The sequence below is a fragment of the Pseudorasbora parva genome, chromosome 11, assembly GCF_024679245.1.
Source record: "Pseudorasbora parva isolate DD20220531a chromosome 11, ASM2467924v1, whole genome shotgun sequence".
Taxonomy (NCBI): Eukaryota; Metazoa; Chordata; class Actinopteri; order Cypriniformes; family Gobionidae; genus Pseudorasbora; species Pseudorasbora parva.
The window spans coordinates 29,570,575-29,598,407 of NC_090182.1; the positions used below are offsets into that span (position 1 = coordinate 29,570,575).

Sequence of the window (27,833 nt, forward strand, 5' to 3'; positions counted from 1 at the left end):
CTGATGAGAAATGCATAATGTTCTTCTAATTTTAAAATGATGGCATAATTACAATGACAAGGCAAAGAGAAAGAAAAGTGAGTTTTATTTCAAAAAAAGTTTTCACTGACATTTTCTCTTAAAATAAGAACATTAAAATGAAGACATTTACAGTTGACATTAAGCTTGGTAGCAGAAAAAGCAAACTTTTAAATAAAATATTGCAAGAACTAAAATATCATTAAAAAAAGAACAATTAAACTGAACTCATTGGACATACACCTAAACAAAGAGTGGGCTAACTTTGAACGTTTTAAAGAGAGTTTAAGATAATGGCACACCCGGTGCTGAACAAAATCAGATAACAAAATCCTAAGTGAATCCAAGCACATAAGCATATTTTCACCATTGTAGTCAAATTATTCCATCTAAAAAAAAGGGGGGTTGCAATTATACATAGATACTGAGTAAATTCTCACACACACACACATAACATACATAAATACGATTCTGAAGAGGCACAGTCAGGATGTTTGTGTGCTGTCACAGTGTTCATGTTGACCAGTCATCCATAAGCCAGGGAAATTCCACTTAAGTCCATAAGTGATAGTTTAATACAATTTGTTGTTGCCTAGAAAAACAAGGAAAGAGCAGAATTAGATTTTAAATGTACAATAAAAAGCAAAAGTGTGTCTTGTGCTGTTCTACAGGGGTTGGTTGCACGAAGTTACAACTTATGCACAACTAAGCATTTTTGCGTTGCACGATTACACTTGAACCATAACTCTACAGATAAAATTAAATATTTAGCCTCTAATCATGAGTAATGTTTGGAATAAAATAGACCAAACTGCATCCATAATCTCTTATGCTTGATAGACTACAATTATTTAGACAAGACAATGCTGACATCTACACACAATACAGATAGATAATAGATTACTATTTACAGATAGACAAATAGATTGTTAGCGACTCAATACGGCACTGTGTGCATTGTGTTGTGCATGTTAAATAAAATCAGCCATAAATAAATATCCAAAATAACCTTATTTCAGTAGTTATTTATTGACCCTTATTCATTTTAAATACAGTTGCTGAATGTTATTTATGCTACATATAAAAAGACGTATTATCACGATTAAGTAGTATCGTATTCAGTTTAACTTATTTTTACCATTGTGCAAAGCAAAAGTTAGAATGAAGTATAAACCGAAATTCATTGCAACTTCTGGTCATATAATTGAAGGTTACTACTGGAATATTGAGAGTTAACGTCCTATTATGTAAATGTGCATTACATTACGGAGATCTTACGACCTACTAGTGAAGTTCTGGCTTAACAAATTGTGCAACCAAAAAAAAAAAAAAAAAAAAAGTGACACCCCACATTATATTTGGACTATGGGCGGCGACATTTTGTTTGCGTTCTAGGTTGATGACGTAGAATGGTTGCACTCGGCAATCAGCTGGCGCTACGCGTAGCTATTTTTACCACAACGCAACTCGAAAATTGTTTCAGAGTTAAACAAAACCAATGAATTGCTTTGTAATTATACTTAAAACACACTCAAACACACGTGCACACAAACTCTCCTACAAAGTCACAAACAGATCGGCAGACGCGCACACACTGAGCAGTCCAACATCTCGATTGAGACAGCTGTCAGTCTCCCCGACAGGGGCTGAATCTGAAAATCGACCTCCTATACCCTGAAATAGTAGCCTAGAAATCTAGACGCACCCTAGCGGCAGCAAATTTAATTTGCCCGCAAGTGTGGTCTAGCAACTCTCAATTCCTATCGGAGCTGTATTCCTCAGAATCTGGACGGCCCAATCACATCGTGTAGGCTATACAGTCGGCGGGCGGGGCCATAATGACGACGGCCGAGTTGCGTTTGCGTGCTTCTAGTAACACAGTCTTCTAGTAAACACAGAAACTGGCGAATGGCGGCGGTCTTTCGAATCAGCTCTGCCCGCGCCTCCGGAAGACTTGGAGTTAAGCTTTCCTCTGAGAAAAGAACAAAGAGCGGCACTGAAGTCATTCTTAAAAAGGGAAGATGTGTTCGGAGTTTAGCCGACCGGATACGGCGAATGTTTAATCAGTCAGCGAGCTCCCCTTCACCGTCGTTGCTCTGGTTGGTGTAGCGCTATCCTATCGCGTGCAGAGGGAGTTTAAAAAGACAACCGTTTATCCCGCCCCTCGGATTGAGCCCTGTCTATGGTGAGTTTCCAGACCAAACATCTTGATGTGGGTCTGGCTTGTCAGGCTACTGAAATAGGGCATTATTTGAAGGGACGCCCATTTGTAGTGTTGTCCGACACCATAGTGGACATTTTCGAGTGCTCTCATTCAGTCTCACGTTGTGCCACAATAACGAGTGTACAGCTGATTTACACACAGCTCTCCGACTTCACGCACTCGTCTTCATTCACTCCTTCAAGTTGTATTAGTGAACAAAAGTAGGGAATGTTATTCGTGTCTCAAAGATGAAAGTTTAAAGATTGAGGTTTTAAATTACTGAACTTGTGCTCAAACTTTAATGCACGAACCAACATCATAACCAAAACATCCTGCCTCTCTTCCTCACGTTCCCCTATCCCATCGTATAGATACCCCCTATCCCTACCTAGATAGTTCCCTCCGCTGGTCACATTAGGCATTACATTTAATCTACTGCATATCAACCGTCTATCTGTGATATCAACACAGGGAATAGTGAATGAGGGTGATGTATGCGTGCACGCAGTGCGTATGTGTGTGTTCTCGCCGATCTGTTGGTTGTGTGTGAGTCTGTGAGAGAGAGTTTGTGTGCACATGTATGTTTGAGTGTGTTTTAAGTACAATTACAAAGCAATTATTTGGTTTTGTTTAACTCTGAAACAATTTTCGAGTTGCGTTGTGATAAAAATAGCTACGGGTAGAGCCAGCTGATTGCCGAGTGCAACCATTCTACATCAACCTAGAACGCAAACAAAATGGCGCCGCCCATGGTCCAAATATAAAATCGATTTTTTAAATAACGTAGATCATTCATGGGTTTTCTACTACATATTTCAGTAAGAGACATCATTTAGGTTATATTAAGCCATACAAGTCTCAACACCAGGGGATCCCTTTAAGAAAAAATGACAAATAACTTTTAAAACCCTACCCAGGTCTCATAATTCACCTTGTGTAAGAGCGGAGGTGGGCTGCTGGTTTTCTTTGAGCTCGTGTTTGAAAGCCTTGCTGGGGTCGAACCTCCGTGGCGTCTGGCTGGACTTGAGTCGATCCAGCTCTTGTTTCTGTTTCCCCACTTGTGCCTTTAACTTAGACACTTCCTACAGAACACATGGACACGGTCAGCTACGCAGCAAAGCCATCAAATCAAACAAAGAAAACTGCCTTGTGACAAATGCCTTACTTGTTTGAGCTCCAAGTTCTCCTCTTTGAGTTTGACCATGTGTTTGATCTTCTGCCGCTGGTTTTGATGGCCCATCAGATTAGCATAGGCATCGGCTAACTTGTTCAACTCGGCCTGTGTGGCTCCCTTCTCATTCAACAGAGCGTTTCTCTCCGCCGCAAAACGGTTCAGCTGTTCCTGGTGACCACAATAAGAGGACAAATGAGATATCTAGCACATTTTCCATCCAATGCTCATTTATCTAAGAGTTGATTCTACTCGTTTTGTAACAAACAGCGTAGCACCTGCCACTCTGCAAATCCTTCACAATGTCTGGAAAGTGGGTGAAGTCATAATCATTCTAGTGACCTTAAAGGGTTACTTCAGCGATTAGCATATGGCTTTGTATCAGTAGAAACCCTGAAGGATATTCAAATGATTGGGATGATTGATGCAGGCATTCATGTTTAAACGGTGCGGCCAGCAGAGCTAAGTCTTTCAACTTGTCAAACTAATTCCTATGAAAGTTAAGCTTAAAAGGCATGAACTGAAAACGCGCCAGACTGAACTTGCGCTGTGAATCTATGCCGCGGACGCACCTCAGCTCTCATCACGAGCTCATCCATGACTGTCAATATATCAGGGTTATATTACGTTACATGACTCCTGCAGCGTTTTGGGCTGTGGGACTCCCTCAGCGGCTAAATCACATATTGAACAGGCACGTTTAGTTTTTAATTGTAGTGTCTTCTCTCTAACTGAACTGATTTTATGAAAATGAATGCGGTCACGGTGGCAAAGTGATCAGTGATTCAGTAATCTAGTAGGTGTCTTTGCGAGTGGCCTCGTAGGGCAACGAAGCATTCTGGGAATTGTTGTCTTTCATCCCCATGAAACAAAAATACATTTTCTGACTTCTCAGTCTAGAAAGCACTAAATTAAAAAATATTTTTCACATTTCTACTACATTAATGACCCAGTTTAAATACAGATTCATCTTCCCAGCGCTGAAGTACTCCTTTAAATCTGCACTATGTAACTTTTCCATCCGCTAGAGGGCGCCTATTAAAAACAAAGGTGTAGTTTGATGATGTCAAGTTTGAGGTCAGAATCTTGGGACATGTGGTCTTCACCTCACAGCCGGTGAAAGACTCAGGTTGAAATCATGTTCATGGATGCGATTATTAACGTTACTGTAGTATGAAGCAGAGCAGGACTGAATGCTGAGGGGGCTGAGCAAGGCCACTGGAGCGATTGTTACGCTCGTGAGCAGCGGGGCTTTTATTATGACGGGACATGCGCTGGGACATGTTTAGCTACACATCAGAACTCATTGATCCCAGATCAGGCATTAATGCTGTTGCATCCATATGGTAAAGCCTGTGCTGACATCTTGACTGATAAACTGAATCCATTCTCTACTAATTCTCTGGGCAAGGCAAGGCAGAGGATGGGAAGGAAACCTTTCCTGGTATGACGTCATAACAGGAGAATTCAAGATCAGCTCGTCTGAACTCATTTTCTCAAAGGCAGAGAAAGACATCCAGAACTCGGTTTACACCAACCAACATTTCTAGCCACTTGGGGGCAATTTGCAAGCGAGGTAAAATTGAAAAACCTCAAAATAAAACGTGCCAGCATCATGAGATCAGAGCGTGCCAGAATACAGTTCTCTTTCGCGTTTGAAAAAACTAACAGAAAGAATTATGCCAAAATGTCCAAATGGCAAATATTTTTCTTGAGTATTCGCATATCAAATAACATCTCAAACGAACTTAGAGTTGTGCGGAAAAAAGGGCTAGTAAAGCAATGCGTCAGTTCTGCAGCTGCAGATCTTAAAGCGACAGCAGCCATGTTGTCTGTCATTAATGTAAATCACTCACTGCTCTTGACTAAAGAACTTTTGTAGCTTTAATAAGGATTAATTTATATTTAATTCATAGTTATCAAACACCATCTGCACTGCATACATTTCTTTTCTTTCAATTTCTGTAGCCTATTTCCTACCTGTGAGACAGGAAGGACACTGGTAAATATGACATGGGTGTATGAGTATGAGGATTCTTTTAAGTGGAAGTTTAAAGCCTAGTAAATGTTTAAAAAAGCTTTAAGTTACACTTTAATGTTGAATGGCTATAATCAAAATGTAAAATTGGTGGGAAAATATTTCACAGACACGTTTCATTGATACCAGGTTCATTCATATTCACACATCACAAATATTTCAAATATACCGTCTTTGACTTTCTACATTAATTTGGTTATTTACTGTAAAATGATTGCATCATAAAATATATTAAAACACAAACACTTGCTTTTCAATTGTGATTAATCACAGAAAACTAAAAGTAAAACTGAGTTTTTTGTAGTTGTTGATATTTATGATTTATGATATTGTTAATAACAAGTCGACTTTGCAATCGTGAATTTTGTAGCATGAATGGTGTACCCTAGTTCAATAAACAAGTAGCCTAATTAATATTAAGTTACTTACATTTTAGATCCAAACAACCTTTTTTTGTTCCATTTCATCCATGATTTCACCGAAAATAGTTCCTAGAGAAAACAACACTCAGCACGTTGTTTTGTTTCTAAATGATTCAGCAATTTGAATGAATCATTTGAATAAACGACTCAATGACTCGCTCATGAAGACGATCACTTGCTGCCCCCTATTGGCGGTTATGTTTAAAAGTATGATTGCATGTTTTATTTAGAACATCAATCTTATAACATTATTTATTGCAGCTGTATTTTTTTGCAGTTTAAATAATTTAATTTGATTGGTAACAGCCTATAGTGTCTTTACTATTATAACTGAATTTATTAATCAAATGTAAGAATTTATAAATTAATATAAAATTATTTAACGCCCTGGGGTGAATATCACAAATATGCAGATTTAAGTAGGCCTATGTTAAAGCTGACAAAACACTGATGAGAATATTACTACAGAATCAATAGATGTATACCACCAATTTAATTTAATTTGATTAAATTAATGTTTAAGTTGATATTTACAAGAAATATTGTAACGGTTACTAACTTTTAACTGCTGTAAAAAGCACCTTATTTGTTTGAAGTGTTTGCAAACCATATGTTATTGCACTTTTGTTCATTTAGCAGCTCTTTTGTATTCATTATTGAATTTTGCGCATACTGTGTTTAATCACGATTAATCACAGAAAATCATGCGATTAATCGTGATTAAACATTTTAATCGTTGCCCAGCACTATTAAAAATGTATTATACATGCATTTATCTGCCTTTTGTATTTATTGCATTGCATATTTTATGTTCAGGGACAACAGATTGATAAGCAGATATGCTATTGGATGTAACTTTTTAACATGTAACAAAAGTGGCTCTCCTATTAATTTTGTCCTATCAGTGTAGCTCTCCTGAAAAAAATAGCAAAGACCACTGGTCTATGGTATCTGCCACTGCAACACATTTTCTAGAATTTCATTTTACTATACCTATAGAGGTGGGCCAGGGATGGCAGGGGTTGGTGGCAAAGTAAGTATCTGGATATTTGCCGCGAGGCGAGGGCTTCGATTCCCTTTCTCTTTTTGACCATACATGTGTTTGCATCCCTGATTTTCTGAAAAAGGTCCACACGATCATTAACCAGTAATTTACTAGTAATGACTGCATGAGTGCATGTGCTATTGAGCACCCCCATATAGTCAAAATGGTATGATCCTCATTTCAACACCTCTGCAAAGATTAGACAGATTTGGTAGGTCGAATCAGGCTCCTCGTATCAACGCATTCGGGGTCACCACACACACAAAATATAAGAAAACAAAAACAAAACACTTAATCATTCCTTGCTTACCTGAAATGGTTTAACTTTAGCATAGAGCTCTTCATACAAGTTTCTCCAGTGCTCAGTCTCGGCGTCACACGTGCTGGGATTAAACAAAAACAATGCAACACACACAGAGAATGAATACGTGAGGACACTGATGGATTTGAGACCTGTTGAGTGCATCCCACTTTCTCACCTCTGCAGCTGAGCCTCAGCGAGTTGTTTGTGAAAGTCTTGTCTTTCCTCCTCCATCTGTCTACATAGCTGTCGCCTCTCCTGCTGCCACTCCACAGCGTGACGTTGAGAAGAGTCTCTTTCCTCCTGCACCTGTCCACGCAGCTCAGAAACCTTGTGTTCCAGCTCCTCCACGAGCCCCCGCAGTCTGCTGGCTTCTGCAGAACGGCCCTCCACTGACTGCCTCCTCCTCTGCTCCCTCTCCAGCTGGGTCTGAGCCCGCTCTCTCTCCCCTCTCTCCTGCTCCACCTCCGCCTGAAAGCGCCTCAGCTCCTCACTCCGACTCTCAGCTGCTCGCTTCAACTCTTCCTCTTTCTGAGCCAGCTTTGCCTGAACTTCTAAAAGTGTCCTGTAAGTGTCACAGTAGTTTTCGTTTACTTTTAATTTCAAAACAGTGTATTTTGACAAGATTGACAGCTAAAGTATGATTTACCGAACTCTGATGGTGTTAAAACAGTGTTTGCAGCCTAAACCAGGTGCCATTATTAGTGATGAGAAAAATAACAGGTTAGGTTATAGATTAATATGTGCCATTTAGCCTATTACTGTTAATATAATAACTAATGCAGTCATTTAAAATGCAAATATGATTTAATGAGTGAGTACATCATGAATACATCTTCCAAATTGTGTTTTTGTCTTATCCTGAACCACTATGGTACATCTTTATTAAGTGTTTATATTCAGACTATTTTAGACCGAGCAGGATGATCCCAGGACATGTGTGACTCTGACAAACAAAGAAGTAGCGCTGGCTACAATGTTCTTCCGCATGACGCATGCAGTTTTGTTTAAAGCTGCACTGTGTCAGTTTTCCGTCCGCTAGAGGGCACCTATTCAAAACAAAGGTGTAGTTTGATGACGCCAAGTTTGAGTGCAGAATCTTGGGACATGTGGTCTTCACCTCACAGCAGGTAAAAAAAAAAAAAAAAAAAAAAAAGATTTTTTAAAAATTAAAAAAAACAGGGATAGGACTCGGGCAGAAATCATGTTGATGGATGCGCTTATTAAAGGGTTAGTTCACCCAAAAATGAAATGTATGTCATTGATGACTCACCCTAATGTTGTTCCACACCTGCAAGACCTCTGCTCATATTCGTAACACAGTTTAAGATATTTTATATTTAGTCCTAGAGAGTGTATACTCTCCATGTCCAGAAAGGGAATAAAAACATCATAAAAATAGTCCATATGTGACATCAGTTGGTTAATTAGAATCTCTTGAAGCATCGGAAATACATTTTGGTCCAAACAAAAAAAATCAAAAACTACAATTTTACCTTATTCAGCATTGTCTTCAAACCTCAAATAAAGATTCAAACGGTCATGAATCAGCGTATTAATTTAGATCGCCAATGTCACGTGATTTCAGCAGTTTGACACGCGATCCGAATCATGAATCAATACGCTGATTCATGACTGTTTGAATCTTTATTTGAGGATTGAAAACAAACACGGAAGAGAAGACAATGCTGAATAAAGTTGTAGTTTTTGTTATTTTTGGACCAAAATGTTTTTTCAATGCTTCATGAACTACTTTGATGATGTTATTACTTTTCTGGACATTGACAGTATAGTGTGCATCAGAGTCCTGCAGGGGTCCATTTTTGGAGACCCGCCCCGCCCGTACCCGCAAGGTTTAGCACCAGAAGATGAACGGAGGTCTTACGAGTGTGGAACAACATTAGGGTGAGTCATTAAAGGTCCCGTTCTTCGCGATTCCATCTTTCAAACTTTAGTTAGTGTGTAATGTTTCTGTTAGAGCATAAATAATACCTGTAAAATTATAAAGCTCAAAGTTCAATGCCAAGCGAGATATTTTATTTAACAGAAGTTCCCTTTCAAAGCCTACAGCGAACGGCCGGTTTGAACTACAGCAGGAAGTGCAGGGATGTAATGACGTCTCTAGAACCGTTTGTTGACTAACCCTACGCCCACAAGAATACGCAAAAAAGGGGGCGTGGTCTTGTTGCTCTCCCACGTGGAGAAGAGCGCGCATTCAACGCTAGCATCTCCCCGTTATGGTAAGAGGCGGGACCTTTTCGGGCAGAGTGCGCTAAGCTGGTGTCCAATCACAACACGGGAAGCGCTGGCCCAATCAGAACTCGTTACGTATTTCTGAAGGAGGGACTTCATAGAACAAGGAAATCACAGGCCGTTTTTAGGACAGAGAAAACAGCGCTGTTTGGGTGAACTAACCCTTTAACGTTACTGTAGTATGACGCAGAGCAGGACAGATTGTTGAGGGAGCTGAGCAAGGCCGCTGGAGCGATTGTAACGCAAACTCGCAGCAACTGGACTTTTATTTTGACGGGTGTCGCCGGCGCCATTTCCGCTTTTCCGGACGAGTATGAGCAGCTCTGTTTATCATATTAGATACATTTAAGTGTGCTGACAATGACGTTACTCTGTGAGTTTGCTCTACTATTGAACTATTTAAATGGCTGTCATTGGGCTGTAAAAAAAAAGGAAAAAAAATAATAGTTATTTATTTATCGGTTTATTTTATCATGTTCATTTCAATATTTAATTTAAATAGTATTGAATAATTAATTTGTAAAATAGCCATTTATTTATACAGTGTCTATTCACACCAAGTGCAAATAGCGCATCTTGTTGGCAAGTGCAATTCACACTAGCTTCTCCTAACAATGCCTGGTTGTATGCCAGTAAAGCGTATGGCTTAAGGATGAAGGCTGACGCAATCAACCCGGGTTCAATCTGCCTTTTGCCGTGCTCGTTCTTCTCCCTTTTTCGATAACATCACATCAAAAAAGGCATTTACTTAAATAAATAAATAAAGTTCTGAAAAAGGAAATGAAGTGTCTAAGGGTGCGTTCACACTTGTCATGTTTGGTTCGATTAAAACGAACCCTGGTGCGGTTGCTCAGTTAGTGCGGTTCATTTGAACATATGTGAACGCTGCCACCCGAACTCTGGTGCGCACCAAACAAGCGGACCGAGACCGCTAAAAAGATGGGTCTCGGTCCACTTCCAAACGAAATCTGGTGCGGTTCGATTGATATATGAACGCAACACGGACCAAACACATGTAAACGGACCAAAAACCGGACGTATAATGTCACAAGATGCCACGCATAATGCAGCTGATTTGACGACGCGGAAAGATCGGTGTACGTTATCCAAAATGAGTAACTTTAACGTTAGAGGGCAAACGTGGAGCAACGAGGAAGAGCCTCATCAATATTTGGTCTGACGAGCATGTTTCGAAAATGCTAGAAAAAACACACAAAAAGCATACCTGGCTCTTCTCATCAAAGTTCCTGTGTTGCCCATTATTAGCAGGTAAGTTACAGACGACAGAACGGCCGTCTCTTTTGCATAAGAGACGCCTGACTCTTTTCTGCACAACGGAGGAAATCCTGCTGCTGTTTTGAATGTTTTGAACATTTTATGAGCTCTTCATGAGTTCTCAGCGGGTAAAAATAATGCCACATGTACACGCATAAAATGATCGCGTTTAATCCAGCACACGGCTTTGTTTTGAACATTTCATGAGCTCTTCATGAGTTCTCTGGTAAAAAATAATGCCATATGTTAGGCTTGGGCGGTAATACGGTAAAATGGTATACCGCGGGATCTAAAAATAGCAACGGTATCAGTTTCAATACCGTCAAACCGTCAAAAAAAACAAAAAACAGATCAACTTACATATTGCTGATCAACAATTAATTATTAAATATTTAATACGTTGAACTAATTAAACTATTTACATATTAAATACTATTTATTTATTAAATGCCTAAATATGTGTATGCGTTGTTGTGACAGCGCGGATGAGAAAGAGAGAGAGGGGAAAAGACGGCGAGTTATTATCGAAAAAGAACACAACTTCTGCAGTTTGGAAGTATTTTGGGTTTTGACGGTAAATACAGACGAGGCAATTTGCAAATTGTGCAACAAAAAGATGACCGCGAGAGATGGAAATACCTTGAACCTAAGGACGCATATCCGAAACCACCATCCTCACTGCTGCGTGGATGAAAAACCGAGCGCACCCTCGGACTATGCTGTAATATTGCCGAAGCCTTTTGTCACACTGCTGGCAATGTAAGCAATAAGCATGAACTCCACAAAAATCAAGTGGACATGGGACTCACAAAAAAAAAAGTCAATTGTCTGACAATTGTCTCATAACGGTAAGCATAAAACGTGCAGAGAGTTTCTCAGGGGCAGGGGCTCAAATGTAAAAAATAAAATAAAAATATAGGCCTATATTATATATATATATATATATATATATATATATATATATATATATATATATATATATATATATATATAAGCCAAGCCAACAGTTTGTTGACGCTGTCTGAGCCTTACATCATAATGTTTTAATTATTCACGGTAATACCGTATACCGAGGTAAAATAGGGAGGAGGTTTGACGGTATCAAAATTTGGATACCGCCCAAGCCTACCATATGTGTTACACGCATAAAATGATCGCGTTTAATCCAGCACACAGCGTTGTTTTGAATGTTGTGAACATTTCATGAGCTCTTCATGAGTTCTCTGGTAAAAAATAATACCATATGTGTTACACGCATAAAATGATCGCGTTTAATCCAGCACACAGCGTTGTTTTGAACATTTCATGAGCTCTTCATGAGTTCTCTGGTAAAAAAATAATGCCATATGTGTTACACACATAAAATGATCGCGTTTAATCCAGCACACAGCGTTGTTTTGAATGTTGTGAACATTTCATGAGCTCTTCATGAGTTCTCTGGTAAAAAAATAATGCCATATGTACACGCATAAAATGCCCGCGCGTGTAATCCGCACACAGCATTGTTTTGAATGTTCGGTAAACGAGCTCCTACGTCATATAAGCCGACCAATCAGGTTGTGAGCATCTCCCTGTGCCTTTGGTTCGGTAACTTTAGGTTCGCTGTTAAAAATGCCCGTGTGAACGCTAAGCGGACCAGGACTATTATGTTTGTTTTTGTTTTTTGGTCCGGACCAAACTAACCAAACGAACCGAACTACAAGTGTGAACGCACCCTAACGTAATGTTTAAGAATAAAAAAACATTTATGAGTAGGGTTAGGTGAAGGGAGGGCTTTTATTGGCACCATCCATTTAATAATAAATATAATCTTTTCCACTAAATTATTATTGCATCCTGTTAATGTACAATAATACTGAGGTGCAAATAGTATTTATCTGTCAAAAAGTATAAATTGCATGTAATTATCATTTACACAGATTGCAAAGAACTGCTACTTTTACATGGTATAAATAGACTATCACTATTTTCACTCAGTACGCCATTTTACTTAGTAAAAAGCATCTACATTTGCACTATGTAAATATCATCTATCACTAAGAAATGTTTATTTTGACTAAGTGTAAATAGCATTTAGTACCATTTAGCCACTGCCTTTTAAATAATGACTGACATTATCATAAAATAAACCCCTTCAGAATCACAATCAGGATGATTAAACCCCTTCATAAGAGTTCTGTTCAGCCTGTTTATTTATTTTGTGATAATGACGTTATTTCTTGGACCACATCAACTATGTGGCAGCAATACATATATGGGAAGCAGAGCAGATCAATGACTGCAGTTCTGTGAGGTGGGATACTAACCTAGTATACTCCTCTTGCTGTTTATCCTGCATTTCCTGGTAGCTTATGAGTTTCTGCTGCAACTGTTGCTTCAGTTGGTTCATCTCTTCCTGCAGCTGATGGGCTTGAGTCTCTGCCTGGTCCTTCTGCTCTCCCAGAGACCGTTTTGTGCTTATGAAATTTAAAAAGAAAATGGTAAATCAAAATAATAATATTTTAAATAAAAAAAGAAAAATGACAATTGATGGTTGAACAGGACTTGATTTAGTCTTTGGGAATTGATTAGATGTTGCTGTTGGCCGATCTCATGTGAGTGCCCTCACACCAGTAAAACATACAGTTGCAAGAAAAAGTATGTGAACCACTTGCAGCATCTGAAAATGTGAATAATTTTAACTAAATAATATCATACAAAATGCATTTTATTTTTTTATTTAGTCCTGTCCTGAATAAGATTTTACATTAATTTACATATAGGGGGAGCGTGGAGCACAACCTAACGCAGGGTAAGTTGTAACACGCATGGTTTAACACTTTCCACTCATGCAAGGATGATGAAACTTGTGTATTTGCTAGTTGCCATATCAACAATATATAGAGGAAAAAAAGTGCCAAAATTAAATATCTTTGGAAGATATCACTGAACATTTATTTTACTATACCAAAAGTAAATTTCTTACTTACGTTTATTTTTCATCTGTTTTTTGTGTTTATTAAAAAATAAGAAAAAAAATGATATTTGAATCTTATAACAGTAGAGACCGTTCTTTAATGCTGATCTTTAAAGAGTCTGTGCAGACTCTTCTCCATAGAAGACGCGAGCCACGGTTTTAATCCCAGTCGTGCAGGTGGGGTGCGCTGTAGCACTGCGTTACAATGAGTACCATTAGAACTATGATATTATATTCTATACTTTTATGAATTCTTTTGAAAAACCATGAGGAAAGGGTTAATAAGGACTGAGAGTCTTTTTTTCCCAGAAAACTTTCAAGGACCTTTATCTATGTATGTTTATTTTCAAAAACTTTCCAGGGTCTTTGAAGTTTTTTTTTTTTTTGATTTAAAAACTTAAGGATTTCAAGGACCCTGATAAAAAGAGAACGAATAAATAATTTATAATAAGCAATATTCCAAAAAATAAAAAAATAATTCATTCTGCATTTGTGGTGAGCTTAATTAAATGTAAAAGGTGTTTGAAGCAATACCTCTCGAAGTCAGTAGTAACGTCTCCCAGCTTGGCAAGACAGATGTTGTGGTCCTCTTCCAGTTTTTTGATTGCAGTCACATGAGCCTCATCTAAAGCTTGCATTTCAGCACACTTCCTACAAACAGAGACAAACACTGGTCAGTTTTTACCAAAGAGATGCGATTAATCTCAACTCCATTACAAGTTCTCCTCACTTTTCTAACGCAGCACAAGTGTTCTTCAGCTCCTGCTCCAGCGTCTGGTTCTTCTGTGTGAGGTGCTGGATGGCCTCCTCACTGCATTGCTCCTGCTTCTCCAGCTCTGACAGCTCCGAGAGCGCGTCCTCCAGCTCCTCGCCGAGCTGTCTCCTCTCCGCCTCAGTATCATCTCTCAGGCGCTCAAGCGTGCTAGCCAGGGTGCCGCTGTGAGCCTGCAGCAACACACATTAGAGGAGCTTAAGAGACATTAGCTTAATCCACAAAGACGATCAAGGAGACTTTGACTTCCTGATTGAGAGACGACAGTACAACCCAGTTAAAGTCTATTAAGTTGCACTCTTTACTTAATTGTCCCACTCATGCTGGTATAAATCACATTACAATTATATTCACTACTGATTTTTCCTCTCGAAGTACCACAATAAATCACAAAATGGCATGTTAGTAAACAGTTTTCCTTGTCACAGTCCAAGATACATAATACTCATGCTATTGCAATGAATAGGAGAAAAGAAAAGTCTAAATCCTTTACAGTAAAGATCCAAACAATAAATGTACAGAAATGATTTGGAGGGAGGGAAAGAAGGGAAATAAAGCCCAAATAGTCCCCCTAAGGCTTATTATAAAGTGTTCACTTAATGCATGCAAGAACACTTTCACAACTCCAGGGGTTGGACTGCATAAAGTGAATCTGGTTAAATAGACAAGAGAAATTGGTCTGTTCTAAACTCAGTACTTAACCCTTTCAGTAGTGACTATCCTGTGTTTTTATCAGTTGTCATGAATTTACTCAATCTCAAATTGTTCTAAACCTATTAAACATCTGAAGAATAATTTCATGGTAAATTGACTACATTTATATAGCACTTTCAACTATATACATTTAAAAAAATGGCCATCCAGCGCTTAACATCTTGCCTCACATTCACCCATTCATTCATACACCAACGGCGGTGTCAGCCATGCAAGGGTCCATCTAGCTCATCGGGAGCAGCTGGGGTCAGGCGTTTTAATCTAGCGATTATTTTTTCGATGCATCTATTAATCTTAACAATGAATTTTTCCAGTCCGATCCGATTTCAATCATCTCACCATTCATTCCCTAATAGCAATTTATACATGTTTTATCATGATGGTTTCATTTCAAGTGTTCGTTTTTTTAAAATAAGTTTAGTTTTAGCTTGTTATTTGATGCTATAAAAACGGAGGTGTGACGTCATGATTGACAGCTCCTCTGAGTGAAGTTGTCACTGAGGCACTGAATGACTTTTTTCTGGATTTTTTTTGGGAGGAGATAGGAATTTTAGATTTAATTTCTACATTTCCATAACTGTTTATTTCACACTAACATAATGTATTACGCTCTGCATCTGTGAGTGTGTGGGCAGGCTTTTAAAGGGCGGGTGAAATGCTGTTTCATGCATACTGAGCTTTTTACACTGTTAAAGACTTGGATTCCCATCCTAAACATAGACAAAGTTTCAAAAACTAATGTTGGACGTTTGATGGAGTATTTCTGTGTCAAAAATACTCCTTCTGGTTTCTCAAGTTTCGGAGAGTTTTTTTCGAGTACGGGTCTACTTGATGTTAATAGATCAGAAGGTCCTTGTATGGTCCGTACGGGCTCTTCTCCCGGTAGGGTGCGCGCGCGCGTGACTAGAGCAAGAGAGGAAATGCACGGCCATAAACACATCTGCAGATCCAGTCGATCCAGGCGCCGCGCTTCACTTTATTCCGCAATAAACAGCATTCCGGGAAGGCAGCGCTGCATTTGACCCGATTTGAACGCAGAAATGACGGGAAGCTTCACAACGTCGCTTCAGTCGCGACGCAAAAGTGGATCTCCACCGTTCACTGCTGTCAGGACTTCACCAAATCATACCAAAGAAGTGTGTTTTTGACGGAGCGGTCCCAGCGATAAAGGTTCGGTCCTGCTTTGGAAGCAGCCGGTGAGTAAAACTGCTTCAAATGTCTGCTGTTGGCTCGTCGTGTCAGTAAACATCAGTAAACGACACGATCGTGTGCTTCGTCATTCAAATGCACTAATGGACTCTATTGTTGTTCTATGTACACTAGTCTGACGTGCAAAACCGTTTGCTTACTACTGCTAAGGTTTAATCACATACAATAGTCCATTAACCGGATCATGTCCTCATAAACTGCGAGTAAAGACACACAAATGTTGACAGACCACTAAATACAGTCCATACCACAGAGACGGATGTCCTGCTGTTGCCGTTTCTCCTGTTCAATTTATTTCAGCCTCCGAATGATTCTGGATCATTATCTGTGATAGCCATGGGTTTCTCCACGCTTGAGGACGTCACCGCTTTGCGCGCTTGTCATTCTTTAGCTCCACCCACACGATACGCCTCCAGGTGCTCGTTTTTTTCCGGAAAGACTTGGTACAGCCCATATTTCTTTTATAAATATAATAAAAGTAAAGACTTTTCGGAGATATGAAGGATGCAATACTACTCTATAGTAGGGCTGGGATAAACGATTATTTTTTAAACGATTAATCTAGCGATTATTTTTTCGATGCATCGATTAATCTAACGATTAATTTTTCCTGTCCGATTCGGTTACGATTCGATTCGATTACCGATTATCTCCCCATTAATTGCCTAATAGCAATTTATACATGTTGATTTAATTATCTGAATGAAAAAATGAATTCCTTAACATTGCAATATATGTTTATTGCTCTTAAAATTCCAAAGTAAGACTATACAAGAGCAATGCATTCAATAAAACCTTGAAAACATAAAGTAGGCTACACACACACACACACACACACACACACACACACACACACACAAATAAATAAGTATTAACCTACAACAAAGAAACATATTATACGATTTTTCTATGTATGCAACTCAGCCTACAGGCTGCCCATCGATTAAATATCAACAAGTTGGTTAATCAAATCCGGGGACACACTGCAAGCGTGAGCGTCTCGGCTGCGTGGCGTGTCCGTTTTTGTTTCGGCTCACATGTTAACAGGTTGGAGTTTGCACACTGCCTGTGACGCGCGGAGAACGCGTGCATGCTAGAGCGCCTATTTTTCACGTGTGTTGGGAGCGTCTCCAGGCAAAATAGAATAGGAAAAGATGTTTATATTTCATTTTGACACGAATACATATTATTAAATTACATTTTCATGTTTGAAAGTCTGTAGGTTTACATAAATGCAAATATATAGGCCTAATTGTAATAATAAAAAACATCAATTATCGATTTTGAAATATTGCAACTGTCAATACAGAACGAAATATTCTGTAGCCTATTTTGCCGTCAATATCATAGATATGTGGCTACTCCCGACGTTTTCTTTGCTGTATCAGTAGGCTATTTATGTTTAACATTAGGAATAGGGCTTCCCTCCGCATCAATAGCAGCAGCAGCGCCGCGTCAGACACCCTTCTAGTGTGCAAAGGCAGAGAAAACGCCACGCAGCCCCGTGGCTGACCCGCAACAGAAACGCCACGCGCATCCGCGGCATGACAGTGAAAACAGTTACATGTAGAGTGCATTACGGGCGCCAATACTCCGTTTAAAACCGGAATAGTCCTGGGATGAAACTGCTCACTTAGAGGATGGATACCCTCGGTCACATGAGCGCGATTAGACATTGAACATTTTAAATTTAAAACAGCTTATTATGTAGGTAACGTAGCCAATGTGTCCGATGCTTTCACTTGATGCAAACGTTTGTTTTTGTGATTAAAATACATCAAATATTACCAAAACATCTGTCTTCCTGTGTGCAGAAATTTGTTTATGTAGCCGTGACAACAAAACGCGTGCGCGCATGCCTGTGATGCTCCGTGCGCACCGCGCGCCAACCCCATAGACTGTGGCCAACCCGCAAGCCTTGCACTTCTGAAAGTCTGAGGAGCCACTCGTGTTGCTACCATAGATATACATAATAAATAATATACTTAATTACATAATATACTTTATTATGTACATCTATGGTTGCTACTACTCTCCGGCGCCGTCATCTTTATTTTGAGTCTGACGAATCGACGCGCATATTTTGCGTCGACGTATTTTTTGCGTTGACGTCATCGATGACGTCGACGCGTTGTCCCAGCCCTACTCTATAGGTACTCAAGATTGACATGAGATTGACTGAAACTGAGTGTTTCACCCCCCCTTTAATATCGCGCCTCTACTTCCTGCTCTCTACTCACTCTGTCCCAAATCTGTGCAAGATGTCAGTGCCGTGTGCTGGCCTCCGGAGACTTCAACTTTCGTCAGCAGAAGCCAATGAAGTCGCGTTTTCCATATTTTTTTTTTCACGGCCTATGGTTAAGAGCGCTAGTTGCTCCATGCGCGCCAACCCTATCCACATTGCACTTCTGAAAGTCTGAGGAGCCACTGGTGTTGCCACTACTCTCCGGCACCGCCTTGTTTGTTTTGGGTCTGACGAATCGACGTTGTCCCAGGTCAACTCGACACCTTGGTCAGGTAGAACCGGGGATCGAACCACCGAGCCACTGCCGCCTTAATATTCACTATCATTTTGTCCAATGAAAGTTCATGCAAACAAGACGTCTACACAACTACAAAACAACACAGTGTTTTAGATTTTGCCAAAAATATATGCTGCCCCGCCCCTGAGTGTTCAGTGCTCAGTATTCATTCTTGAACAGCACTTTTTGTAACTCTGCTTTCAAAGATGCAAAACTTCGAAGCGACTCTGGCCGAGCAGGTAAGAACCCAGTTTGCTCTGCTCAATGTTCCACTCCATGTGTGCGCTCTCTGCTCAGTCACTCACGACCCACGCGAACGCTCCACTAGCCCCTCGACCGGAAAAGCAAAGTCTGAAATTCCAAGGCAGTAGACTTGTTTCTATTTACAATAGTCCTATACGGTGCTGTACAGTGGTGTGTACAAGGGAGGGATTTTCGATCACACTGCAGTGCCCTCTTGAACATGATCTCTGCCGAGGGGGATGATGACTGAAACACTGCTCAGTGCACAAACAAAAAGCTCATTCACACAGTGCTAGAGCATGAGAACGAACTCACGCATGGATCATCATCAAATAAGATGTGTTATGGGTTTGGAATGACAAAGATGAGGAACATTTTTTTTGGAAGCTTTCATTTTTACAATGATGATTACATGACATTTAGAGCTCAAAAAGTCCAGAACCAAGTTTCCAAAAGCAAAGATTTTTTTAAATCAAACTTTCTGTGCCAATCAAACAAATTGAAACGAATAGGAAAGGTACCCAAAACAAAAGGCAAGACTAGTGTAAACACTACCTACAGATTCTCTTGTTTACCTTCTCCTCCTCTAGTTGTTTGGTAAGTGTAGAGTGCTCGTCCTTCAGCTTTTCATATGCCTCCGTCTCAGTCTTCCTGCTCTCCTCCAAGGCGTTGATCTCTGCCTTAAGCTCTTGAACCCGTCGCAGACCCTCCTCCTGTGTCCTGGCTGCACACAAACAAACAATCCTAAGAGGGTTGACCAAATAAAAACCAAAATGCATGCATTTCAAATGTGCATCTCATAAATACTCAACCTTAGTTTCATCCTGAATTTCAAAACCAAATCTCATTCACCTCTTTCATCTTCCAGCACCAAGCATCTCTCGCCCATGAGCGCCACACGCTGATCCAGCTCTTCCTCGGTCCTCCTCAAGATCTCCTTCACGCGGGCCAGCTCCTGCTCCTGCTGCCGAATCACGCTCCGGGACTCCTCAAGATCCTGAGCTCCCTGCTGCATCTGCTCCTCCAGCTCTTTTAACGACGTTTGCGAGGCCTGCAGATCCTCCAAGTGCTGCTCCAGCTCCCTCTCCTTCTCTTCTAAAGTCTTCTGGGAGTCCAGTAGATCTTGCTGAGACATCCGCAGCTCTTCTTCTTTTATTTTCAGCACCTCCTTACAGTCCTGCAGCTCACTGGTACACTTCTCCAGCTTCTGTTCCACTTCACTGCACAGGCCGGGTAGAGACGGACGGGGATGTGAACGCTGATACCGTAACAACAGCAACAATATGAAAATGCACAGAGATCTAACCTGAGGTTCTCTTGAGCATCAGAGACACGGCGTTCCATGGTGGATTTGTCCTGGAGCTTAATCCGCAAATCCTTTGACATTGGAGAGTGAGACAGACAGCTTATCTCAAACCAAGCAGCACTTCAAAGACGGATGATTCAACCTAAGCGGTGAGTAAATGTCAACGGGCTTAAGAGAGTCAAATTCTGTTGACCAAAACCAATACCTGAATCTCTTCATTTGCCGAGTCCAAGTAACTCTGCAGGGCTTTTATCTCCTCCCTCAGCTCCTGGATTATGTCTTTATTTGAAGAAGACAGAAAAAAAGTCAGATGTAGCCAACCCAGATGACATAAAACAAACAGTTCTTAGCAGCATGCAAACTTACTGTGCAGTTTATCCATTTCATTTTCAAGCTGCTCATTCTGGGCTCTTGTCTCCTGATGAAGATCCTCTAAAAAATTGTTTAGTAATAAGCAAAAATGTTAGCTCGAATTCACTAATGACATCTGATATGCTACTACATTTGAACCAATTCATAGATAAATTCTAAACCATTTTACTCAGTCAAAAACTTCCTAAATACCACCTTATGGTGCATGCCTGTACAGTTTGACACATTTTTGATGCGATCCGAACTACTGAAATCGGCGACCCGAATCATTGATCGATTCACTGATTCATGAGCCGTTTGAATCTTTTTGGAGGACCACTGAAGTGAAGACAATGCTAAATAAAGTCATAGTTTTTGATATTTTTGGACCAAAATGTATTTTCGATGCTTCAAGAGATTCTACTCAACTAACTGATGTCACATATGGACTACTTTGATGATATTTTTATTCCCTTTCTGGACATGGACAGTAAAGTTGGCATCGACTGCATATGCCCTGGGACTAAAATATAAAATATCTTAAACTGTGTTCCGATGATGAACGACATTAGGGTGAGTCATTAATGACAAATTTAATTTTTGGGTAAACTAACCCTTTAAGTCTGCTTTATAAAAAACTAAGAAAAGGAGGTTAGTTAGTATGCAACAACAGGAGGAAACTGTTTATTCGTGCAGTGTGTGCATGTCAAAAGATTAAACTCAATCAGAAGCTTATGACATAAAATGCACACATCAACCAGATCACTTTATTAAGTGTTCATAAAGACACTACTTTCAGATTCATCAATTGGAATTAATTCATGTGTCCATAAACGTAGCTACTGTTGGAAACATACTTAAATGTTGTTTCACATTGGATAGTAGATTTAAAGTGAAACAATGTAATTGTTTCACAATGTAAAACATATAATTGTTTCAAAGTGAAACATATAATATATATAGTATTACTCCTCACCAAGATCCTTGTTTCTTTCCTGGAGTACTTTAAAAGTTGTTCTGGCACACTCTAGATCGGTTTCCAAGACCTTTACTTTGCCCTCTGAGCTTATCTGGAGGAAGCTCAGCTCCTGTTCAAAGAAAGCACAAGATCAAAATTACCCTGAGCAAATTGTGACGTTACACAAACTCCTCTCCATAAAGCGACTGCTAACTTACCTTGTCTTTGGCATCAAGTTTATTTTTAGCCTCAATGAGCTCCATTGAAAGAGCATTGATCTTCTTCTTGGTGGTATCAGCAGAGACCTGTGAAAATAAAAGTGCCAAGACATCCCTCAGTAAACTTAAAGCAGTCAACACTTAAGAAACAGAGATTGCAAAACACCCTGGTACAAAAAGACTAGTCACCTTGGTCTTCAGGAACTCATTAACTTTCTTTAACTCTGCAAGCTGTCTCTCGAGAGAAGCAACATTGGCGGCTAGGCCAGTCTTCTCTCTGACAGCCACAAGCAATTTAGACTCCAACTTCTTCAGCTCTTCCTCAAGGGTCAGCAGCCTGCGGTCCTGCTCTCCTCTCTGCTGCACCAAAGAACGGATCTATACTCCAGGATTAGGATTAGCAGTTACAGTCAGGGTTAGGAGGAAAGGCCAAAGAAACCTATCAGGCCTCAAAGCAACTTATGGCCATCCAGGAAACACTCAAAACAGTTTGACATCTACCTCTTTCTCCAGTAGTCTCTGATGTTTCATCTCAAGTGTGAAACTATTTTTGTCCTTTTTGGAACTTAATGCATCAGCCTAGATGAGGAAAAAAAAACAAAAACAAGAAAAGCAAGTAGTACAAAAGCATAGTAAATAGAAATACTACTGACTGATAAACAGGTAGATATTCAATATAGTGACAAATGGTCTGTTTTTAAATACTTTGGTCAACTCTAAAAAGGGGATTGACACCATTAGCTCACCCAAATCAAAGTTTTACAATAAGATTTAAAAAATAAAGTCTTCAAATAATGTGGCTATTAAAGGGATAGTTCACCTAAAAATCATTTACTCAGCCTCAAGTTGTTCCAAATATGTCTGAATTTATTTCCTCTGAACACAAAATTTGATATTTTGAAGAATCTTGGTAACCAAAAACACGATGGACCCAATTGACTTCCATTGTATGGAGAAGAAGAAAAAAAATATACTATGGGGTCCATCAATGGTTTGGTTTCAGAGACTTTTCATCTTTTGTGCTCAGCAGAAGATAGAAATTTCTACCAGTTTCAAAAAACTTGAGGCTGAGTATATGGCAGAATGTTCTTTTTTTTGGGTGAACTTTCCCTTTAAATCAATCTCTTATCTTTTGTTGTTTTACTACTCATGTAATAATTATATATTAATATAATACATAATTTTACCTCTATATTATACTAAAAGTTTCCACCAAGACAAAAAAAAAAGTATCTTCCAATACTAGTACTAAACAATACAGCTGCATTACAATACAGCAGTTTTACGAAGGATAATTCTCTAAAATTGTCTTCATTTACTTGTTTCCAACCTGTATGGCTTTCTTTGTTTCGTGGAACACATAAGATGCTATTTTGCATAATATCTGATTATTGTCCATGCGTTGAATGTCAAGGGTGTTTATGTTGTTTCAAACTAGACATTGTCATTATATGCTTGAATATCTTTTTTTTTTTTTGTATAAGAAATAGCATGGAATAACATGAAAGTGTAGATCTTTTCTTAACTAACACTTAAGGTATGGTCGACCACTAGGCACTAGTAAATAATTGCATAATGTGTATATAATGTGTGTGTATATATCTTACCAAACCATCAACAGACATGGTCCTTCGAACTGGAGACATGGCCACTTCTTTTGAAGGTGATAGCAAAGGTGCCTCTACTGATCAGCATTTTCAAAATAAATAGTTAAAGATATTAATCAAATGTAATGGTTATTATTCTTAAGATTCTGATTTTTTAAAAATGTTAACCGTTTAAAGAAAATCTGCTCTCACTTTTGGGAGGTATTCTGAAACGCTCTGCTTTATGAAATGAAACCGCTCCCTTCAGCTCACCAGACTTTACCTCATATGTACCAGGTGGAGGAGCACAACCTAAATACAAAAATACCAAAGATCAATAGTCAAATACTATGAATATGAACTTCTCATAATCACTAAAGTAACTAAGCCGACATCCATTTCACACAGCTGAACAGACGTAGGCTAATCAGTATTTCATATCTTGAATATCGTTTTCATATCTTCATGTCTATTTTATGATTACAATTTTTTTAGATAAGAAATGACAATGCGTGGAGTACAGTTACTGCGTCATCATGACGTACTGGTATGTATTTAATAAATAAACTTTGTTTTGATAGGCCTATACAATATAACGATCACAGCTGCAAGAAAACAGCCGTTTAACACATAACTTACACATGAAAGTGGGTTTACGAAAAGTAAAAGCTAAACAAATACTTTCATTTAGATCACTTGAATTATTTGTGTTAATTATGAAACTGTTTAAAGCAGATAACTTGCATGCATTTAACGTTAGCTTCATTCACATCGTAGAACGAACAGACTTGAGAGACTTACCAACATGCTCATTAAATCTCTTTAATGGAGCTCTTGAGAAAGACATGGTGACCTATACGAGTGGTCGGAAACCAAAGACTGTTGAAAAACGTACTTAAATTGTTGAATTGTTTAAAACTTCAAACCGATGGAGCGTCAACAACAAATCGTTTACACCCGCTGAAATTTTGAAATGGTAACTCCGCCCAATAGATCCAGAGAAACGACATTGGCCAATGAAACCGAAGAATATGTGACGAACCACTGCAAACCAATCAGTAACGCCATCGTGCTTTACGTCACATCTGGTAACGAAGGCGCAGCAGCATCTCCCGAAATTCAAACTGCATGGCATGCATGATGCAGCCAGTCAGTCATGCAGCAGTCAGAGCTACTTGAATACAGCTAAATTATCTCTGACGTGTGGCCTACAATAAGTTTACTAGGCTTATTGTGTCTCCTGATGACACGTTTTTTTGTAATATATATATATATATATATATATATATATATATATATATATATATATATATATATATATATATATTAAAAGCTGTAGTAACTATGGGAAATATAATGCAACAAAAAAAAAATTGTAAAAAAAAATAAAAATAAATATGGCTGCGTTCACGTACCTTTTTTTTTCAGAGCTCCTACTTTTAGCACGGGACCACTGTAGATTCGTGTTCTATGTTCGTGCTGAGTGTTGCCATAGAAACGTACACTTATTATAATTATATCAATTATTATTAATGCATAAATATCCTCATCTCAAAACTACATAGAACGAGTTACAAATATATCGTTTTACACTGGATATTTTCTTGTGACTTTTCCTAATTTGTAAGCAAGTGATAAAGCATTTGACAAAAAAAAAAATAATCATGTAAAAACCACACAAACACACGATAGATTTGTTTACTTTTATTCAAAAACTTACTGTCTCCAGACAGATACAAATCAGAAACATTACAGTGGATAACAGAGGACAGGGAAACGGTTATGTATGAGTTTATATCTCTGAACAGGGAAAAGTGATAATATGTTTTAAATGTTAACAGAAAAAAGCACTAGAAAATTAAGCTTTACGTTTAAATGCATGTATTATTTACACAATCTATTCAGCAGTTCAATGAATGTAGTGGTGAGGAACAGAAGACAGTTTAAGCCGAAGGGCATTTACTTTCATAATTCAAAATCTGTCTGCACACCTTCTTTTAAATAATTACACTCATGCCATTTCAGAAATGCACTAATCCTTTTCTGATACGAAAGGAATCCAATGTACCTCACATAAGTTTCAACATGGAAGATTTATGTTTGACAACCACCTTCTTTTCCTTTTTAAAACAAGGACGTTTTAAGGCCAAGGCATGGAATGATTAAAAAGTATTCCCCAGACAAAATGCACATGTCTGCAATATACGTTCATGTATTAATGTATTAGTTAAGCTTTGTAGAGCTGCCGAATGCAATGCTGTAACATTTAGGATCTCGTAGGACATTATGTTACACTTTGACTATTTCATACTGGGAAAAACAAACTTGGAGCTGAATAAAATAGTTCTGTCCGTGAATTGCAACCAAACTAATTTACAATTAGGAAAATGTGAAACCTAAAAAAACCTCTTAAGACTGACAAAAACAATCCAAACAATACACACCAAAAACAAAAAAAACAAAAAAAGGAGGAGGAAAAAACATCAAATAAAATCTCAAAACTTTACTTGCTGCATGGCTACACACTTTCATGTTTAGACATGTTCTTATATATTTCAAAACCTTTTAACTCTAAGTTGGAGTTTTAAAAATAAGGAAAAAAAAGCACAATTATAAAATCAGCACCAATTTATATATTTATATATAACTTTATTTAAATGTAGATGTCTATATAGCTCTAATCAGGGAGAAGAAAATCTCCACCAGACATACTACACTAAGTTCTGTTTTATTAGAGACAACACAATGGCACTACTGGAGAGATTTCCTCTTCTTTGCTTGATCTTAGATTTTAGATTTAGAGGGACACACGAGCAGATCTGATCTTTGGATAAGCCTTGTGACTCTGCGGAAGAAATATAGTCCGTTCTGTGCATCTCCACAGACTGACTGGGATTGTAAGTGCCACATTTACTAGAGCAGTTGGCACAAAACAGTTTTGTTGGTGCAAAGAGAGCGACGGGGCCACTGAATGGTTGGGGTATTTAACATACACCAATCAGTGATCGTGTCACTGAAATTGCCCTAAATTTCACACATGCACCAAAGGCAGTAATAAATCAGCTCAGAGTGTTTTGATTTAGGTTTCGTGTAATTATGTCATGATTTCTGAGGGTGGAATTAAAAGGAAACTAAATTCTAGATATAAAGACCTGGAGGTTTGTCTCCATTTCACATATTAGATAAGAAGAATAAAATATATCAATACTCACTATGATGAGCAAAAACCTGCTTATAAATTACTACTTTACACCAGATTACTCACTATTACAAAAGGGCTATACATAACAAAGTTGTCTTTAAGTTAAAAAAAGATGCATTCACCCCTGGTTTCAAGAAATACCACAACTCTAAGAGATCTCACATATGTTTCTTTAAACATGATGACGTTCAACTGTGAAATATTCTTTATAGATATATATATATATATTTATTTATATATATAAATGTCTATATCTCATATACTCATTTATGGCTAAGGACAGTCCGAGATTCCATGGCGCTCAGTATCTACTGTCACGGTTTTGCATGATCAGGGAAAGCCCACACAATGATTGCAAAGACTTTGAATTGCTCCTTTATCCGTTCTGTGTTTTAGTAAGTGTCAATGGTACAAGCTGATTTGGATGCCAATCACTCCATTGAATTTAATTCTCTTTAGAGAATCAATGTGAATTCACACAAAATGTCTCTTCTCTTCACACTCCTCCAATTATAATCTTAAAACATGGGCACTCCCAGGACCTACAAGAGAAAATGTTCAAATTCAGTTGTGTTTAGAGTTACCAAACAAACGTTTCATTCAATCACCAGTCCTGATAGGTCTGATTACTACTTATAATAGTGAGATGCTCTCCCCCTCTCTGTCTTTTTGCACAAGCGCAATTCAAACTATCTGAAATCACTCCTGCTAGTGCCATCTAGTGGTGATCTCTCTTTCACGTCCTTAGTGTCGGAGTGAACGAGTCCCCCATTACCGCTGAAAAGCATCATAACCCAGGAAATGAGTGCTTCTTACAGACTCATCCATGATGGAGGCAGGGTCGAAAAAGTCGGGCTTCAGTTCCGATCGCTCTCGTCGATTCTTCGATGGGGGCTGCAAGATACCAAAGAGCAAGGGTGAGATGTGCAAAAACAAGTGGTAATTAGATATTAAACATGGCTTTAATAATTATTTAATGTGAATTAAAATCTTATACACACACCAAAAGTCTGGGGGCAGTAAGATATATTTCTTGTAAAATATATATTTTTTTTAAAGAAAATATTTTT

General features: G+C 38.7%; 2 protein-coding genes across 5 annotated transcripts in view; both read right to left on the bottom strand.

Moving 5' to 3' along the window:
* Nucleotides 1-453: 453 nt before the first annotated feature.
* hmmr (hyaluronan-mediated motility receptor (RHAMM)) lies at nucleotides 454-24,541 on the bottom strand. Of its 2 annotated transcripts, none has more exons than XM_067457776.1 (20): nucleotides 24,363-24,541; nucleotides 23,775-23,873; nucleotides 23,583-23,656; nucleotides 22,477-22,554; nucleotides 22,165-22,353; nucleotides 21,976-22,062; nucleotides 21,776-21,887; nucleotides 20,815-20,880; nucleotides 20,654-20,727; nucleotides 20,449-20,519; nucleotides 19,995-20,362; nucleotides 19,718-19,866; nucleotides 14,413-14,627; nucleotides 14,217-14,333; nucleotides 13,033-13,182; nucleotides 7,377-7,763; nucleotides 7,208-7,280; nucleotides 3,387-3,563; nucleotides 3,153-3,303; nucleotides 454-610 (listed from the first exon to the last, which is right to left on the bottom strand). In XM_067457776.1, exons 1-20 carry the CDS (start codon nucleotides 24,406-24,408, stop codon nucleotides 591-593), a joined length of 2,703 nt encoding a protein of 900 aa, XP_067313877.1. In that variant the 5' UTR covers nucleotides 24,409-24,541; the 3' UTR covers nucleotides 454-590. The 2 variants fall into 2 exon arrangements, with proteins under 2 accessions (XP_067313877.1, XP_067313876.1); XM_067457775.1 differs by having other exon boundaries at nucleotides 23,583-23,659.
* A 709-nt stretch (nucleotides 24,542-25,250) lies between these two features.
* Nucleotides 25,251-27,833, bottom strand: part of stag2b (STAG2 cohesin complex component b) — a 51,068-nt gene continuing 48,485 nt past the window's right edge. For 2 of the 3 annotated variants that reach the window (XM_067457772.1, XM_067457771.1), the window contains exon 33: nucleotides 25,251-27,657. In XM_067457772.1, coding sequence (XP_067313873.1) covers nucleotides 27,535-27,657 — 123 coding nt within the window. In that variant the 3' untranslated portion in view covers nucleotides 25,251-27,534. The remainder of the gene's footprint in view (nucleotides 27,658-27,833) is intronic. The other variant, XM_067457773.1, reaches the window with a different exon arrangement.

What these genes read in the sequence shown, in the direction of transcription:
- hmmr (XM_067457775.1), bottom strand. Translation starts at nt 24,408, where the DNA reads ATGTCTTTCTCAAGAGCTCCATTAAAGAGATTTAATGAGCATGTTG. An exon ending in CCATGTCTGTTGATGGTTTG is followed by an intron (nt 22,555 to 23,582) that starts GTAAGATATATA and finishes TTCCTCATCTAG; the next exon opens with GCTGATGCATTAAGTTCCAA. An exon ending in TGAAATGGATAAACTGCACA is followed by an intron (nt 20,728 to 20,814) that starts GTAAGTTTGCAT and finishes CTTCAAATAAAG; the next exon opens with ACATAATCCAGGAGCTGAGG.